General features: G+C 34.2%; 1 protein-coding gene across 7 annotated transcripts in view; it reads left to right on the top strand.

The window, feature by feature from the left end:
- The window catches only part of spir (spire type actin nucleation factor), a 252872-nt gene that overhangs the window by 222868 nt on the left and 12363 nt on the right, over positions 1-17641 (top strand). For 5 of the 7 annotated variants that reach the window (XM_074131878.1, XM_074131877.1, XM_074131879.1 and 2 more), the window contains one exon: positions 17248-17470. In XM_074131878.1, coding sequence (XP_073987979.1) covers positions 17248-17470 — 223 coding nt within the window. The remainder of the gene's footprint in view (positions 1-17247; positions 17471-17641) is intronic. The other 2 variants (XM_074131881.1, XM_074131880.1) reach the window with 1 other exon arrangement.

The following is a 17641-nucleotide window of genomic DNA, read 5'->3' as shown; positions in this document are numbered from 1 at the left end:
TTGGGAGACGAGAACGCTATCGAAAACAGATGTACAGTCGAGCGCAAAGTTTGACAGAAAAATATGCCAATTTTTTTTGTGCCCATATTGGTTTTTGGGAAGACTGGTGACGAAAGCAAAAAAAAAAAAAGAATGTTATCATTCTTGATAGCAGTTTAATTAAATATGTATGTATTTCAGATAAGATTTGAGAGAGACTTGAGAATATTAAATTAGATAAGATATAACTGCATAACTGCGTGTGACTTGCTTCACTTTCGGCCAGAGTCTTAGATTATAACAATGCAATATAATACTGAAGTAACATCATGGACATCATTCTCTTGGTTCTATAGTAGATTCTAGAGAGACTCGAAAGTATTAATAGAGGTAGTTTCTTGTAACATCATCATCATCATGGCTAGAAGTACATAATAGTTCGAACAATACTTAGTGTTAAATCATTTTAATATTGCCAGCCAATTAAGTTCTTTTTTCCTCTAACGGCTGTCGATTAAAGGTCATCTAACAGCTTGTACTGTGCTGTAATGTTACTAGATTAAGCAGAAGGAAGAAAAATCCTGTTTTCTTCGTTCACATTGAAGAGAATACGAAAAAAAGATGTTTAATACTATTAATGATGGTGCTGTTCATTTCGTGATAAAATGTTATTTTAAATTAATATGCTCACTAAAACTTAATTAATAATAAATTAATGTAAAACAGTATATTGTGTGCAAATGAAAGGTCCTATTTTCATGTGGAGAACTCAGATTAAGACTTGTTCATGTTAATAATTTTAACGATATTCCACGATTCGGCAGAGAACGCTATTTTCTTTTGCTGTTCTTTTAGTTTTAACGGAAAATTGGTCTTAAAAGTTTGAGACTGTAATTAAAAACGTAATTATACAAAATTATACGTTAGGGGATTTGGAATTTTGGAGGAATAAAACTACATTGTTTCAGGCAGTGCAATCGGTCTTTTCGCCATTTATATGTGGGTTACCTGATAAAATTTTTAAATGGTAGATGACAAGATCAAGATCCTGATGAACTATTAACTATTCCAATCTAGATATACAATGTTTCCGCAGAAATTCAAGACTGTGGACATTCTGAATCTCACAACCGATTAGCTTTAGGGAACGCCGATGCCAAGGGAGGTTCCCATAAGCGAGCGTCACTTTTCACACCCTCATGCTCTGGTATTTCACTGACAACTCCTGCAGCTTAGTTCAGAGAATTTTTCTAACTGCCTGAAATTACAATTCGAAAGCTTTTTTTTTCTGTGCATACAATTGAAAATGTTGATTAATTTTAAAATGAGCACATTTGGCTCTTATATCTTAGATGTTACTTCTCTGAATGTACCTTGTACCAAAAAGTGCCAAAAATTTAAATAAATTTGGAAGTTGATGTGCTTATAAAGTTCGCATAAGTTCGACGAGCTGAACCCAATCAGTTGTTTTTCCCCCAACTAACTTAAGCGGGGTTTATATGGGGCTATAAGTGGTCAGACCACATCTCCCTTCTTCAGGATCTATTTATATCAGGTTTTAAAGGAAATAAGTGGAACCGTTTTCATGTGTTTCTGTTGGAATTCATTCTTTTAGCAACTTTTATTTAAGTGTTTAGTTCCTCTCTTTCCCCTGGATACTATAGGGAGTGTGCATTAATTTTAAGGATTTTTTTTTTTTGTGAAATTGGAGCTTTATTATAAAAAATTGGTACAAAATATTCTATTCAAAGTATTGTCCATCGCTAGCCACTACTTTTTCCCATCTTTCGGGCAAATTATAGATTCCATCCCAAAAGAACTGTTCGTCTTTTGAAGCCAAGAAAGAATCAAGCCAATTTGTGATACCCTGTTCAGAAGTGAAGCGTATTCCAGAAAGAGCATTCTGCATCGATCGAAACAAGTGGTAGTCGGAAGGGGCCAGGTCTGGGCTATAAGGCGGGTGAGGCAGAACTTCCCATCCACTGTTTTCCAAATACGTTTTAACCGGTTTAGCAACATGTGGCCGAGCATTGTCATGATGGAAAATTGCAGACTCGTGCCTGGACGCATATTCTGGCCATTTTTCTGCCAATGCTTGCTTCAAACGCATCAATTGTTGTCTGTAGAACTCGCCCGTTATAGTTTGGCCTGGTTTCAGCAGCTCATAGTGGATGACACCCTTCTGATCCCACCAAATACACAGCATTACCTTGGCGCCATGAATATTTGGCTTGGCCGTCCATGTTGTTGCATGTCCGGGCTTACCCCATGATTTTTTACGCTTCGGGTTGTCGTAGTGAATCCATTTTTCATCACCAGTGACGATACGATGCAAAAACGACTTCTTTTTGTGGCGTTCAAGCAGGATTTCCGACATGCAAAATCGCCTTTCGACGTCTCTCGGCTTCAATTCATGTGGCATCCAATTTCCTTGCTTTTGAATCATTCCCAATTCTTTTAAGCGTCTCGAAATTGTTGCTCGATCAACTTCCAATGATTCTGCGAGTTCTGCTTGCGTTTGACCCGAGTCTTTATCGAGTAATGCCTCTAATTCATCATCTTCGAATTTTTTTGGTTGGCCTGGACGTTCTTTGTCATCCACATCGAAATCCCCACTTTTAAAGCGTCGAAACCAGTACTCACACGTTTGTTGCGATGGAGCATGTTCACCATAAACTTCACACAGCAATCGGTGACTTTCAGCTGCTTTTTTCTTCCAATTGAAACAGAAAAGTAAAGCTTCCCGCAAATTGCGTTTTGTTGGTACAAAAGTTGACATGTTATAAGGTTAAAAAAAAAATGTTTACACAACAGCGATATGACATATACTGAAAAATAAAGCGCAACAATGACGCTTCATAATGAAGTTAATTAAACTTTAATCTGATGCAATTCAATACTAGTAACGCCATCTCTTAGAAAATCCTTAAAATTAATGCACACACCCGATACAAAAAGAAAAGTCAATTTCCTTGGCCAAAAATCGTATAAAAGTAAACTGTTTTGGGTATTTAGTAAGCAAAAGGCTGGTTTAAAGATAACTCCATTCTCATTATTTTTATTAAAAATTCGAATCTCAAAATAATTGATGTTTTCGAAAATAACTCTGTTTTAACAGTAATAAAAGAAAGTACAAAAAATTCTGAACTTTAAGTTCTCTTTCTCTCTCTAGGTCGAGCTTTGATAATGAAATCTCTATTAACGGAACATCTTGGAACAAAAAATAAATAATAAATAATTGAAACAATTTTAATTGAACTTATTGGAAGAAAGTAAGTTTCAGTAGGCGGGAAAGTAGGACATTGAAGGGCGCTAGCCTTACATTGTGTGCTAGTTGAACAGTACAATTGAATGGTGTTTGTAGCCTTTGTTTACATTTTTTTGTAACATCTAATTTTCAACAGTCATTAATGTTTTATAATAGATTAATTCTAATTAATGTTGGCGCTTGGATCTAGGGTAGGGAATCCCAGTCAATAGGTGTACTGACAAAATAAATACTAGATCTTCTGGTTGGATTCTTTGCAGGATCATGAATGGATATGTACTTTCCACTTTTAGATCTTGGTAAGTTGAATCAACTGTACTGAATTTCTTTGCACCCAAGCCAAATTGGTTTTCATTGGAACAAATAACTGGATTGGCCTGAGGGATTTAAAGTAGCGCAAACTTTGTTTACTCCCTCTAAGCTAAATAATGGGAACTTCTCTCCCACACAAGCTCATTAATAATAACAATGTACTTTCTACCGTTTCTTTACTTAGATTTAAGCCGTTCACCGTTCTAGACACTCATTCGGGGATCATGACGTTCTCTACGCCATTCCATCATTTATACTTTAATTTTACCAAATACCCTCAGGTAAACTATAATAATTTTGTCTAATTCGGTCCGCCTTCATTTTCTTCTTCTTACACTTGCCATATTATTATATTCCAAAGCACAAATTAAACAAATCGAAATAGAGAGAGAGTGATTGCTCTTAGCTGACTCACAATTCATCAGGCTTTAAATTATGAGGTGGTGGTTGTTTGGCAGTTGCCAGAGAAAGGAATTTTTTTCAAAACTTGTATATTGTTATGCTTTATATTGTTTGTTATGAAGTTTTATAAACCTCCAAAGAAACGTCTTATTAAAGCACAAGTGGTATACACCAAAGAGTATAGCAACAATTACAAGTTTTTTAAAATACTCTCTTTAAATGGTAACCGCAAAAACAAAGCTCTTTTCAGGTATTAAATTCTTTATTATATATTTAGCAAAAAATAAACTCATATCCTACTACAAAAAATACTTTAAAAGAGCTAGTATTGAACGTGATCTTTTTTTCATAGTTCCATCTGAGAATTAATGTTTCACATTTCCTGAGTTTGTAGTTTTTTTGGTTTTGTGAATTGTTTCTCAAGACACACTGGTAGTTGGGAGACGCGTCTTCACGTTCTTCTTCCATAAGTCAAGCTTTATTTGGTTCTACCCCCCATATTGCAGCAGTTGGGAATATTTCATATCATTTTTATTCTGCTACAAGAGGATGTACGTATACCACTCGATTGTTCTGGAGAAAGTTCAGGAAATTGATTTTTTACCGTAGATGTATGTTTAAGATTTTATGTTTAGAAGGAACATTGAGGTTGTCGGTGGGTAGTTTTATTGTGGGCATAATTTGGATTATAGAATTCATTTACTTAAGTTTTAGAACGTGTACAATTTTAATCGATTTGTTTTCATTCCAGTATGGATTCAATCGCTCGTTGAATGAATAGCAGCAGGGTGATTAATGTTTTTTAGCCCCTTTTTTTTATGGAAAAATCTTTCTCAGTGGGAAACCCACCATTCAGCCATTATCACTTATCTGTTGACAAATTATTTTTTAAAATGATAAATGAAGCGAAAACCATCAATTTTCAATATGTCTTTTCTGTCAAAGCTTTAAACCGTGCGACAATATTGTTTTACTTTAGTATATATATTTACTAAGTCCACAGAAATCAGTTTTTTTTTTAATTTAAATATTTTTGCTGCGTTGGTTGGCAAACTTTATTTTGTGGTCAATCGGCTTCCATCTTTCGCATATCTTCAGTTTATCTTGATGAACAGGATATCCCATTGAAGGGTATATTTTTGCACAATCATAATACCAAATATTCATGATATCAGTATTAAGGATTATGCACTGTGTGATGTTGTTAATAAATTAAATATGACTTCTTCAAATGTTATGAATGTCAAGAAAATTTGTAAGTTATAAGTTTATTGTTCTGAAATCTGATTCGTTTGATGTTGGTTTTTCTCTGTTCTCATTCTATTCTCAATTAAGTTTTATACTTTGATTTTACTTTAAGTTTTTCTAAGAGAAAATTGAAAATAACGTTTTTTAATATTAGGAAATTGGAAGATAGAAATAACTGAGCATATTATTTAACACAAACACTATGTTAATGATGAAAATTGACCGCAATGTAGTAAGTAATCTTTCGACAGGTCAATATAACATTTAGGACATAAAGAGAGAGGTACACGTCGAGACTTACAAACTCACACGTAAATCAGTTTCTCTCTTTCGAGGCAGGTTATTGATTTCCCTTTCATGTGTAGTAGGAACGATCTCGTGCTTCTTTATAGAAGGAGACTAGTTGATATTTCAACTTTAACTAGAACATCAGCTTGTGCCCTAAATGACGTCATTTTATACTTTTATTTTTCTTTTTATTTGTTTATTTATTTTTTTTCTGTAAAGCACCAAGTAAAGCTTCACTTAAAGATCTCATCTCATGTGAGTTATTCAATGATAAATACTACCCTTTCGTAATTTACAATAGATTGATTACAACTAAACTTGTTTTAATTTTGAATATTGATTCAATTTAAGGATGTATCACATTCCATTGGCCACCGATGAATGAAAAGCTAATCTCAGTACTCTTTACGGGGTTAAAAGCGGTGGACTCTGCACCTTTGCAGTAGACTGAGACGGTGGTTCCAAGTCTTTAATCTAAGTTGTGAAAATTCGGTCTTCAGTAAAAGGCTAAACACTATTCATTTAAGTTGGTTCCATCATAAATGCTTGTACAATTAAGTTTCCATCACTTCTACTTTAAACATATACGTATCTCTTAACCACAGGAATTTAAACCCCAAATTTCCAAATTTAAAGTAGATACTTTAAATATCTTTAATTATCAGACTGTTTCATTGCTGGTGAATAATGATATAGATTAAGCAAATTTTGTTGATAAAGTTTATTTTTATACTGTGCCCATCGTGTTATACAATGTCACTGTGGTTAAAAAAAAGTAAAAAATACGTCATGATGACCAATTATAGAATTGGTCATACTTGGCAGCAACTATTCCAGAAAAGTGTAGGTGACCGATATTTGATAAAACTGCATTGTTCATTTTACTGTGAGATGGTGAACAGTTTCCTTCCTTATTCTTCAATGAAAGAAGAAACTAATCCTGTTACCTTCAATTTTGATGGGTAATTCTTATAAATTAGATTAGTTACGGTACTAAGGAGTAGTGTAAACAGTTATACCCTATTGGTAAAAAGACGATAACAAAAACATTACATTAGATGGAAATAGAATTGCGATAGAAATATGAAACATGGGTACTAGTTATTTAAAGTAGTGTACTTATTCTTCTAAGGTTGAATACATAAATTAGATTATCTGCTATACTTTTCTTCAACCAAATGCACGTTGGTCTATAACTTCTTATTTAAACATTTTTCTGTGATTTTTCACAGGGTGGAGTTGAGAACTTCTAGGCTTTCCATAAAATGATTTGCCGAATTTTCGAATTCAGAAAATTCTTAGTTCTTTACCTTAACTAACGTTATTTTCACTTTTCTCTTTTTTTTCTTTTATTGTACATTTTTTACAAAAGTACACCTATGGTTTTAGGGCTGGCTGCTTTTAAATGTTCTGTTTAGACAGAGACATTTGATTACAGTAGAAAGGAAAAGTGAGAAAACTTTAACTTCGTTCAGGTCAATAAAGAACAACAAATGTGTGAACACTAATTCGACTTTGTCTTCCCTCGTAATAAAATTTGCTTAAAACTTACATTTTTACCAAAAAGATATTTGATTTTCATCATTTAGGAGTTTACGTCAATGGAATAATTTTTAAACACTAAAGAACAAAGAACTAATATATCTATTTTGTAAAGTGACATTAGTGGTTAGCTGATTTACTTTAAAGTCGGAAATTTTTGTTTCATGTAATAATATAGTTTTTCTCAGTGAGAATGTGAAATTTACTGTGGAGAGAAATTTGCAAATTTAAATACTAATAATAAGAAACAAAATGAGAATGTAGCAGTTTCTGGTTTATTGATCAAAATTAGAGTTGGTCGCCCTTATAGTTAGTGTGTTGTTGCTGTTAGGTTGATAAAATCAGGTGTGTGGCATATTAATTTACACCTCGCCTCTAGAATGTGGTGAGCTCAACTGAAAATAGCAACCCCAGTTAAATCTTATTTACATTTTCATTTAGCAAAGACCTAGTTACAGGTATTATCATCTCTTTTAAAATTGTATTATTCTCCTTAGCGGTGGCTAAAAGGTTATTTTAACTGAAGTAATGAAACACCAAAGAGAATGTAAAAAATCTGAAACCGTATTTTAAGCCTTTCTATAACAAAAGAGTATTATGTGTTCTACAGGGCGGCGAACCCAACTATTTATCACATTACAAAACCCCAGAACAAAAAAAAAAAATATTCATATTTTGTAAAATGGGAAAAAGAAAAGCCAGTTTATCCTTTCCCTTTTTCATGTCTTGTCTGTTTTTCCATTATTTTTTTAGTTTTCTATTGAATTAGTAAAAGCCGAAGCTTCGTGGAAACTATAGCTTCCTTCTGCTCTTTTAAGTGTGAAATTTTGCCTCAAAATTGAAAATCCTTCTATCAAATTTATTTCAAGATGCAAAAAAATTCTAAGACTATGTTTACAAAATAATTTAGATAAAATGGGCCACTTGAAGCTACAAAATAAATCAGTTGAGATACACAACACTATGTCCAATTTTAAATTTTTTACAAGAGAGCAAATGAAAGAGTTTTTTCGCGGTTTTTTCTAACGTATAAGCCCACGGTAGTTATTTTGCTTAAATCTTTGGTCGATAATAAGTAACATAGATGCACCATAAGTGATGGTTGGGTAATAAAAAAAAGAAATATTGTATTAGAAAGATTTAAAAAAATAATTTTGAAAAAATGGACTTAGTGTTGTGTATCTCTAGGGTACTGAAATTATAATAATTGCCAGTCATTAATCATTACTTAGTAATTAGTAATTATGTCAAACTTTGTGCGGTTCTCGGACAACGTGGGAGCTAGGATGTTGGTCGTTAACGAGGTGTGATATTTCGGTGAGCCTAGTATATAATTTACAGGCAGAGCTGGTTGCAATAACTTTGTGTTGTTGAGATTATTTTTAAAAAAAGAAGATAATGTGGTAATTTTCTCAGAAATTCTGGAGCTTTGCTGTTTATCAAATCCTGCGTAATTAATTCAGGGAGTATGAGACTTGAAATTCAAGGATGCCCAGAAGAGAGTTCAGCAATTTAATTTTGTCTTTAAACTGGAATTACTTTGAGTGAGTACTCCCCTACCTCCACTATGCGTATAATCATATTCCATTCTAGAAGGCAGTTACCGTAATTGCTGCATCTGATTGTAACCAGTGCAAAGTATAACCTCATCTCACGTATCACACACACCTCTCGTGCTGCACAGTTTTGTTCAGTGTAGACGGATGTTTCAGAATTTGAGTTTTCAAAACTTAGACCCCACAAACCAGAGGTCAAAACATGAATGAAGAATAACAAAGTAAGCAATTCATATAATTTAGTAACTTGTTAGTTGCCATGATTTTGAATAATTTTTCTTCATCAAATGCATGATGAAATAGCAACAGAGCTATTCCAAAACAGTTCCCTCAAAATGTTTTTTTTTGTGTGTGATAAAAGACTACAAATCAGTTTCGATTATGCATACACAATAAAACCCAGATGTAAAAAAAAAAAAAAAAAATATAGCAAAATCGTGACTTGCTTTTAATGAAAACTTTCATGTCTAGGCATTCCAGACTCTGAAATAGAATACAACAATGTGGCCTTTTGCTATTACTTGCATTTAGGTTTACAGGTGCGTTTTCATAACTCACAGAGAAGAAACATAATTACTTCAACTGGAAGCTTTGAAAATGCAGAAGTTGTTGACGTCAAATGAAATCATATAACACATTGTAACGCTTCTGGGACAATGACAGGCATATCGTGGCAAGATACATTGAATTTCCTAGCATGGTTAAAATGCAAAAGAGAGCATTTTAAAGGAAGACTTTAAATTCACATCACTTGATGTGCTGAATTAGAATAAACCATTAAATGGTTTGATTTATTCTAACGATCTACCTCATCTTCTTAATGTAAATCTGATAACGTTAGCGTAAGTATTCTTCTTCAGTAGCCGTAGCTACAAGTTTAGTTCCATCTTCGTAAGATATTTTTAATCATCTTTTAAACACCGGTTCTAAATTGTTATCTCGCTGCATCTTCCATCCCTCAGAAAGAGAGAGAAAGATGCAATGACTTTAAACTTCTATTTCCAACAACACTAGAGTCATTAAAGTTTCGCAGCTTAATGCCGAAGTTTGCTAATTAGCCCCTGACTTACCCAGTCTTCCATATCTTTCCTTTCCTGTGGTTTTCTCCCGTATTTGGAAACTTTCATATCTCATCCTTGGATACCCTAGCTACGATAATCTAACTATAATTAGAAAATTATAATAACGTTGACTAGATTACCTAGTAGCCTGTAGTTTAGTGCAGTAGGCTAGTATGTAGGTAAATAATTGACAAGATGATACCTTGTTCCCGTTTTCATTTGTGTGGTACCTTCCTAGCGCATATCAAAACAACGCTGTGAAAGACTTATTAAGTTAATTTAATATTTGATAATATAACACAATGGCGACTCAAGAAAGTAGTGGTACGCTTGTAAGTAATTGACAAACGAATTTTCTGACTATTAACTGGTCAATCAGTAAGAGAACCTTTAAATTTGGTAGTTTTTCAATTAATAACTGTGTGACTCACGAACTTCATCTCTATAAACTCCCAGAGGCTAGTTTTTGGGCTCTCAATATTATCGATCAGTTATCAAATAATAACTAAGATTGATAATTGCGAATTGTAGAATGCATTGTAAAGCACTAAAGCCTGGCATAAAATATTATAAAAGTGGGTTTTCTAGTAGATTATTTTAGCTTTAGATATAATTCTTGAACGTTCTGGCATCGTTTTTTGAAATCAAAGTGAACTTTATCATCAACGCTGTATTTTTATGTTCTACATTAGAAAAAAAGAGTAGGTTCAGCTGGAAACTATATTAAACAACTTGTTATAATTAAAAATAAAAAAAATACGAAGCTTAATTGATAAGTTTAAGTCAAAATATATGTGTTAGAAAATTTATTCTTGGAAAATAAATTTTAAAGCTTAAATTTTTGAAATTGGGGTCTCAAGTTTAGACATTAACAGTCGTTTCAAAATCATGGACCCAAACAGTGGTCAGCCAACAACCAAGCATGTAAAGAAGTTGATATATCATCAACTTTCTGAGTAACCATTGCATTTTCTGAGAGTAACTTCTTTTATTGGGCGGGCGCTCAAATATTTTAGCTGAAATATTTCTATAAAAATTGTTTTTTAAAACTAGTAGAGCTAGAGAACTATAAAAGTTAACAAATAATAAACGGACAAATAAAACAAGTCGTACGAGAGTCCAAACGGGTGATGATTTCCTTCCTTTACAAACGTTTTCCAGATCATTAACAAACTTATATCGGTAAACTTCCTTTTTTTCAGGTTTTTCAACCTTCTTACCAACAGTAAAGATCATTATGTTTTCTTGCAGAACTAGGAACAGGCCAAATCAAGCTGTTTGACGTGGTGCCGACCAATTTGTTCCAGTTATAATTTATTTTATTTTTTTTCCAGAAGACAAAATAACTAAAAATAATATAGCTAAAATATTGGAAATTGATCACATGACGTGCTTTTACTTAATAACAATTCTTACTATTATAACTTGGAAAAACAATCTCTGGCTAGATATGCTTGTAGGATTTTTACTACATTTTGTAGAAACTTCAAAATAAAGCAGATTATCTTCTATCATTCTTCATAGTTTTCATCCCTCTTAGGACTTAATCATCAGGATATTTTAGGATTAAATAACCAGTGTTATTATTTGTAAATGAAATGTTTAAAGATGTTTTGGGAAGGCACCTAAGATTTGAATGAAAATAGTGTATTTAATTTTATTTTTAATTTTTAAGAATGCCATCATATGGAGTCTTTTGCTAGATTATCCGCAGTGTTCTTTCATTACACATATTACTAGTTAGTCGCTAAAAAGGAAGCTGCTTCTAGGGAGAAAAGATTTGAGGTCAGTTAGCAGAGTGGGATCAGCTTGTTCTGAGTCCGGTTGGTATTGCTTTGAGTATAATAGTCCCTACTTTTGGCATATTGAGACCTGAGGAAATGACAACGCTTGAATTTAGTTAATCTAGGTTAAAATTCAGAATTTAGGTAAACAACACAATCGGATTTATTGTAAAAATAAAGTTAAGAATAAGTGAATAGAAAGTCTGATTGGAATCCAGGAAAAGAAGCCAAAATTGTTATCTGGGTCTTTGACCAATTCTGCATAACAATAACAAGTTAGAAAAAAGAAAATACTGAAAAAGAGAAGGGAAGTTCTCTTAGTTGGATAATGTGTTACAGGAAATTGCTCAGTGAATAGTTTAACCAGTCAGGAAGAGGTGTGTAGGAGCTGTTTAAGAAGTTGTGCCGTTAAAGAGTGCACGTGTACGTAAGAGTTACCGGGAATAAGAACTTTATGGACAAGAAATTGGAGATAGGCACGCTTGTTTAAGAATACGTGGACACACAAACAGGTAGTTACGTACTCGGCAAAGAAATACGAGACATTCTCACTACCGGACTGACAGTGGCTATTCTATGAGGTGACATATAAAAAATAAAAAGTGACTTTGAAAAGTAGCTTACTGTTTTGACCTTATTTTCAGGATGCTAACTATATATTTGTTAATTGTACGTAGTTGCAAGTTGTCAGCCACGCTTTGTTTTTGCCTTCAACTTTATATTTTTGAACATATCCACTTATTTAATGATCAATCATCAATTTCTTCCTTGTATTTTGGGTTTTCTCCAATTTTTTATTCTACTCGCAGAAAATTTTGGAAACTGCTTGAATTAGAGATTTATTTTTTCAATTCCACAGATTGGTGCTATTTTTTATACCTAGACTCTGCTGCCAAAAGAGACTTATTGTGCTAACCCCTTTTAGATCTGGTAGAAATATCTTCTTCTTTTTTCTTCATGGCTCAGGGTCTTCTTCAATCTCTGTATTCAAGGAGCCAAAGGTCACATCGCAGACTACAAGACAACTCATTCAGACAGGAAAGATAAAATAATAATTACTATTATTCTAGCACTACCTTTTGGGTCAACGTGAAAAATGGTTTTCTGAAAGTATTCGCCAATTTTTCGGGCAGGGCATAAGTCGCAAGTAGCAAACAAGGTGTCGCAAACGGAGGCGGAAGCAGATGATACTTAACTATTAACTTTTTTTCTTAGAAATAAAAAGTAGCTACACGCGGGATTCGAACTGGGTACCTCCCATTTAATCCACGCTTCTTACCCACTACACCAACACCTTTATCTTTTCTGAGCCTATCGTGCGATGGGCTTTGGTTAATGAAAGTTTTGGTTCGTCCCTCCTGTGAACAATAATTCCCCCATTCGGAAGAGCTTGCTTACGCTAAAGACTTTTACTTTACTAAAATGCCGGTATTGGCTGGGATACCAATAGAAATATCTTTGTTCTTATTTTAGGGACTTAATGTAGGTTACTGTAATCAAATTACTGTATGACATAAAACGTTAATATTTTGTCTTAAGAGTATAGATTGAGCCAGGAAATTTTATTTAGTTAACGAAAAAACCGCAATAATGACTATCAATAAGATGTGATAGTAGAAATAGGTTATGGGCCTGAGTCGTCGTAGTGCACAGCTAATGGAATTAAGGAGGTCAGCGGATTGTACAAGAGGTGAGGGCCGGCTTGTGCTCGACCAAGTGGAAGTGGAGGAGGTTTGGGTGGTAAACATTATTCCATTTGCCAGAAAATATGTAGGTGGCAACAGATGTGTGGTTTCTTTATTTCTCTTTTTAGACAATAGACTCGGCATTCCTGGAGGGAGAGACCATCAGCTTTCTAATATCAATATATATAATATTGATATTTATTTCAATACGCATATGTTCATGTGGATATCCAATAAAAATACAAAAATGCATATTTGTTGCATAAGGCTGCAATTGTTTTACAAATACCATTTTATTATTATTATATTTTTTAAATATTATTTCCTCCTCTTTTTTTTTTCATTTTATTTACTTTTCCAAATAAGTAAGTTGAACTTTTTTTTTTATTTCTGTCTTGCATAAACTGAGTGAAGAATTGCCTGTTTTTCTTTGAACTTAACAAGAAAAGCAGGGTAGTTATCAGTTGTATGAATTATGGGTTTACAACTCAGCCTAAATTCTCTAGAATTTATTTTTCGAAATCTAGGGAAGGCATGAGGGAAGAGAGGCCACCAGGAATGTGACTAAATGTCACGTGTATGGTTGCCTCTAGTTTAGAATATTGAGCATTGTTTTAGGTTTCTAGGTATCTCTTTGGCTTGACCGAATCTTGACATATCCGGTCCTCTATTCTGAAGATGACTTTCATTTTCCCGCCCAAATTCATCCATCAATCACCCCTCTTAACAGTTGTCTTGGAAAATATATATAAACTAAGCGCCGTTTTATTCCTTGTTAAGAAGAAAAAGATTTGGTAATCCGCATGATCGTTCTACCCATGATTGGCTCTGGACCTTCTAGACCCAACGATTATAGAAATAGAAATAGAAAAGAAATTTATTATTCTGGGACAATTGTCCCCTGAGAATAAACACGGGTACAATTAGAGGCCTTAATAGTTTGGCCTGTGATTAAACAGAAAATAAATAAATAAATAAGTATTTACAAAAGTGAAAATATAATAAGTGAAAATGAAAGTAAAAATAAAATAATAAAACAGCAGAAATTAAGGAAATGAATTAAAACAATTAGAATTTCGGAGGAAGCTGAATAGAAAGGAGATAACTGAATAGACGGGATTTAAAGATGGATAGGGTAGGAGCATGGCGGACAGATGAAGGCAAGGAGTTCCATAGAGAGGTAGCACGTATGAGGAAGGATTTGTCAAAGGATGAGGTACGGTGAGAGGGAATATAAAGATCAGATGAGCGAGATCTAGTGTTACGGGAATGGATGGAGGATTTAAACTTAAGGAGTTGAAAAATATAGGAAGGCCTTTGAGACTGGATGACTTGAAAAAGGAAAGAAGCCAAAAAATATTGGCGGCGATAGACAGGAAAAAGCCACTTCAACTCATCGTAGCAGTGCGAAATGCGAGAGTCTCTGGAAATGCTGAAAATAAATCTTATGAAGCAGTTCATGAGGCGCTTAAGCTTAGCTTCAATATCACCAGATAGACCGCCATACACTAAACAACCATAGTCGAAATGGGGGAATATAAGAGAGGAAACTAGGAGTTGCCGGGTCTTAATTGGAAAAAGGTGACGGGAACTATTAAACTGCTTAAGGATATGGATGGAATGACGAGAGATTTGGGAAACATGGTTTTTCCAGGATAGGTTTTGATCGAAAGTGATACCAAGGTTTTTCACAGAGGAACAATATTTTATTGGTGTATTGTAAAGGAAAAGATTAGGAAGAGGAGCCAATGATTTAAGGAGTGGGTTGGAGCCAATAACTATAGCTTTGGTCTTTTCTACATTCAGGGTAAGCTTATTGTTCGTGGCCCATGCTGAGATGTTATTGAGGTCTTCTTGAAGTTTAAATACAGCTTCAAACAAATCCGACGGGGAAAAGGATATGTAAATCTGAAAATCATCAGCATAGAGGTGATACTGGGAATGAGAGATGGAAAGAGGAAGGTCATTGATGTAAATTGAGAAGAGGGTGGGAGATAGGGAAGAACCTTGAGGTACACCGCGTGACAAAGGAAGAAGTGAAGAAGGATTACTATCGGGAGTGACAACGAATTGGGAACGATTAGACAGGAAGGATTGGAACCAACGGAGGGTGCTATTGGAAAAAGAGAGTGTGTGTATAAGGTCAAGGGTCGAAGAATGTTTTTTTTTTTTTACAGGAAGAAGAGTTGGTTGGTGAGAGAGAAGTGGGTCAAGGGTAGCGCATGCGCTTGGCATGCTATATCGAGCCGTTCATACCTCCAGCTTCACTCTTGCTATTTAAACTGTTTCTTTCGTTTAGTACAACTTGGTTTTGTGAAGGAAAAAAAAAAGAAGAATTATATCGTTGATTTTTTTACATGTTTCTAAAACAGAAGCCAAAAAGGGCAAACTCGGTAAATCCTCTTTTGCTGAGCAGGACTTCTTCATTTGTTTCCATTCTCTGGACCGCAACTTGCCCATCCCCTCCGTTGGCTCTCTAAAAATTCTGAAGAAAACTCTCTCATAAGAGGATTCTAGGTGACTAACTAAAGTATACTGGTCCACTATCCAGACTCTCCAGGTGTAGCGAGGTGTTGGCAGTTAGGAATTACCAATCCGTGGTGCCGCCATCCCTAATTCCTCCAGTTCAAAAAAAACGATGTTCTCTATGGACGTATAGGAAGATAGATAGAGGAACTAGTGTTCAAGTATATATTTATCTCGTTGTTTAACGCACCCCTCCTCACAACCAACATCCCCAGATTTCCAAAGATAGCAATCTACATAAAGAAATTGAGAGTATTCTAAAGAGCGTATACATCCGCCAGCCCTTGTAACTACATAGATTCTTTATGGAAACCTCAAAACTCTGATCGAATTATTTTCTTTTTTCCTACACAAAAACTTTTTATATTTGAAGTTGTTTCTGTGAGTGCTGCGAAAATTTTTCTTAGAGAATTGTCAGCGTGACAAGTACTAACAAGTAAACATTTAGAGAAGGGCCCAATTTAGTGGAAATTGTATCTCTAGAGGTTCAGGAAAGGAGAAAGTTCAATTAGGAGTTGCTCTTCAGCGATGCAATCATTAAGAGTGATACTATTTAGTTAGAATTAGTTTCAAGAATCATCCATCATTTTGCCAACAGTATTAATTGTAAGAGGAAAAACTAGTTTGGAAAACTAATTTAATGGGGCTGAAACTACCACAATTGATTTTCTTTTTTTTTATTATTATTATGTTCCCACATAAAGGTCCAATGAGTACTCCAAAATTAATGATAGGATTTATAGGATCCTCTTTTAATGAAGAGTTAAGGCACAATGTTTTTAATAAGCAATATCGGAATATGTATATAGCTGGCAGAAATCGGAATGCTGAGCAGAAGTTGGTCTTGGTAACTTTTCCATAAAGGTATCTCCTATGCGTAATTTTGTGAAAATAAAGCGCACCGTGCGGTTTTCATTTCTATCTTGTTATAGTCGCCAATAAATGCAAAGGAAGTCTCCCAACAAACCTTGGAGAAGAGTCCCGTTATTTTCACCTCCGTTGAATGAAGTATGTTTTTAGATATTTCTGGCTGAACAGGCGCCATCTTTTAAGTCTAGCAGACTGGGATTTCTTTACTTTATCGATAGGTGATGATGATGATGATGGCAATAATAACTCTAAATAGTTCAAATATTGTAAAATTGTTGTATTGTTTAAAGATGTCAAAAGGAAAAACTAGTCGGTTCTATCTGATATTATATTTCTGATCAGCAGTGTTATTTGAACAAATATCGCTTTCTAGCAAGACTGATATTATGAGGAATGATATTTGATTCAAGTTGAATGAAAAGGCAAAGAATGAATAATGTTTATTAACATTTCTGAACTACATAAAAATTGCATTAGGAGGTTGTCAACAAATCCAATTACAAAATAATACCGTATTCTTCGGAGTGCAAATAATATTCTGCGATTAAAAAAAAAAAAAGTAACAGCTACTCGCAGAATTCGAACTGGGGATCTCTGACTTGTGCAAAATCACACTTCGTAACTACTTCACCAACACTCTTCCCTTATCCACAATTATTCCAGTCAAATAATATATATTCATTAGTGTTTTAATAAATAACTTTCTTTTTCTTTTTTTTTTTTTAGTCTGATGAGGAGGAAGATGAAGTGCTGGAAGTGACAAAAGTTGTCGACGATGAGGACGATGATGAAAAATTAGAAATTGGCGAGAATGGTAGCAGCGTTGTCGGTGACGGTGGAGGCGATGTTGGAAGCGGCGAAACTGCGACAACAAATCCATGGACCAGGACAGGTAGTCTCAAACTGTCCAAGGCGGAGATAGACCACTACTGTGACACTGCACTCCAATGTACGGCCCCGAAACAAAGCTCCCACAGGCCCCAGTGTTACATCCTTTGATCATATATTATGATGATGATGTTGATGTTGTATAAATAATCAATAATCATTATGATTAGAGCCTCCTCTTTCTCTTTTTCTATATTTCATCTTTTATCTTTTTTTTCCGTTTCATTATTTT

This window comes from Rhodnius prolixus, unplaced genomic scaffold (assembly GCF_049639745.1).
Source record: "Rhodnius prolixus isolate KJV_2025 unplaced genomic scaffold, Rpr scaffold_4, whole genome shotgun sequence".
NCBI lineage: Eukaryota > Metazoa > Arthropoda > Insecta > Hemiptera > Reduviidae > Rhodnius > Rhodnius prolixus.
This window is presented reverse-complemented; position numbering and strand designations above follow the sequence as displayed.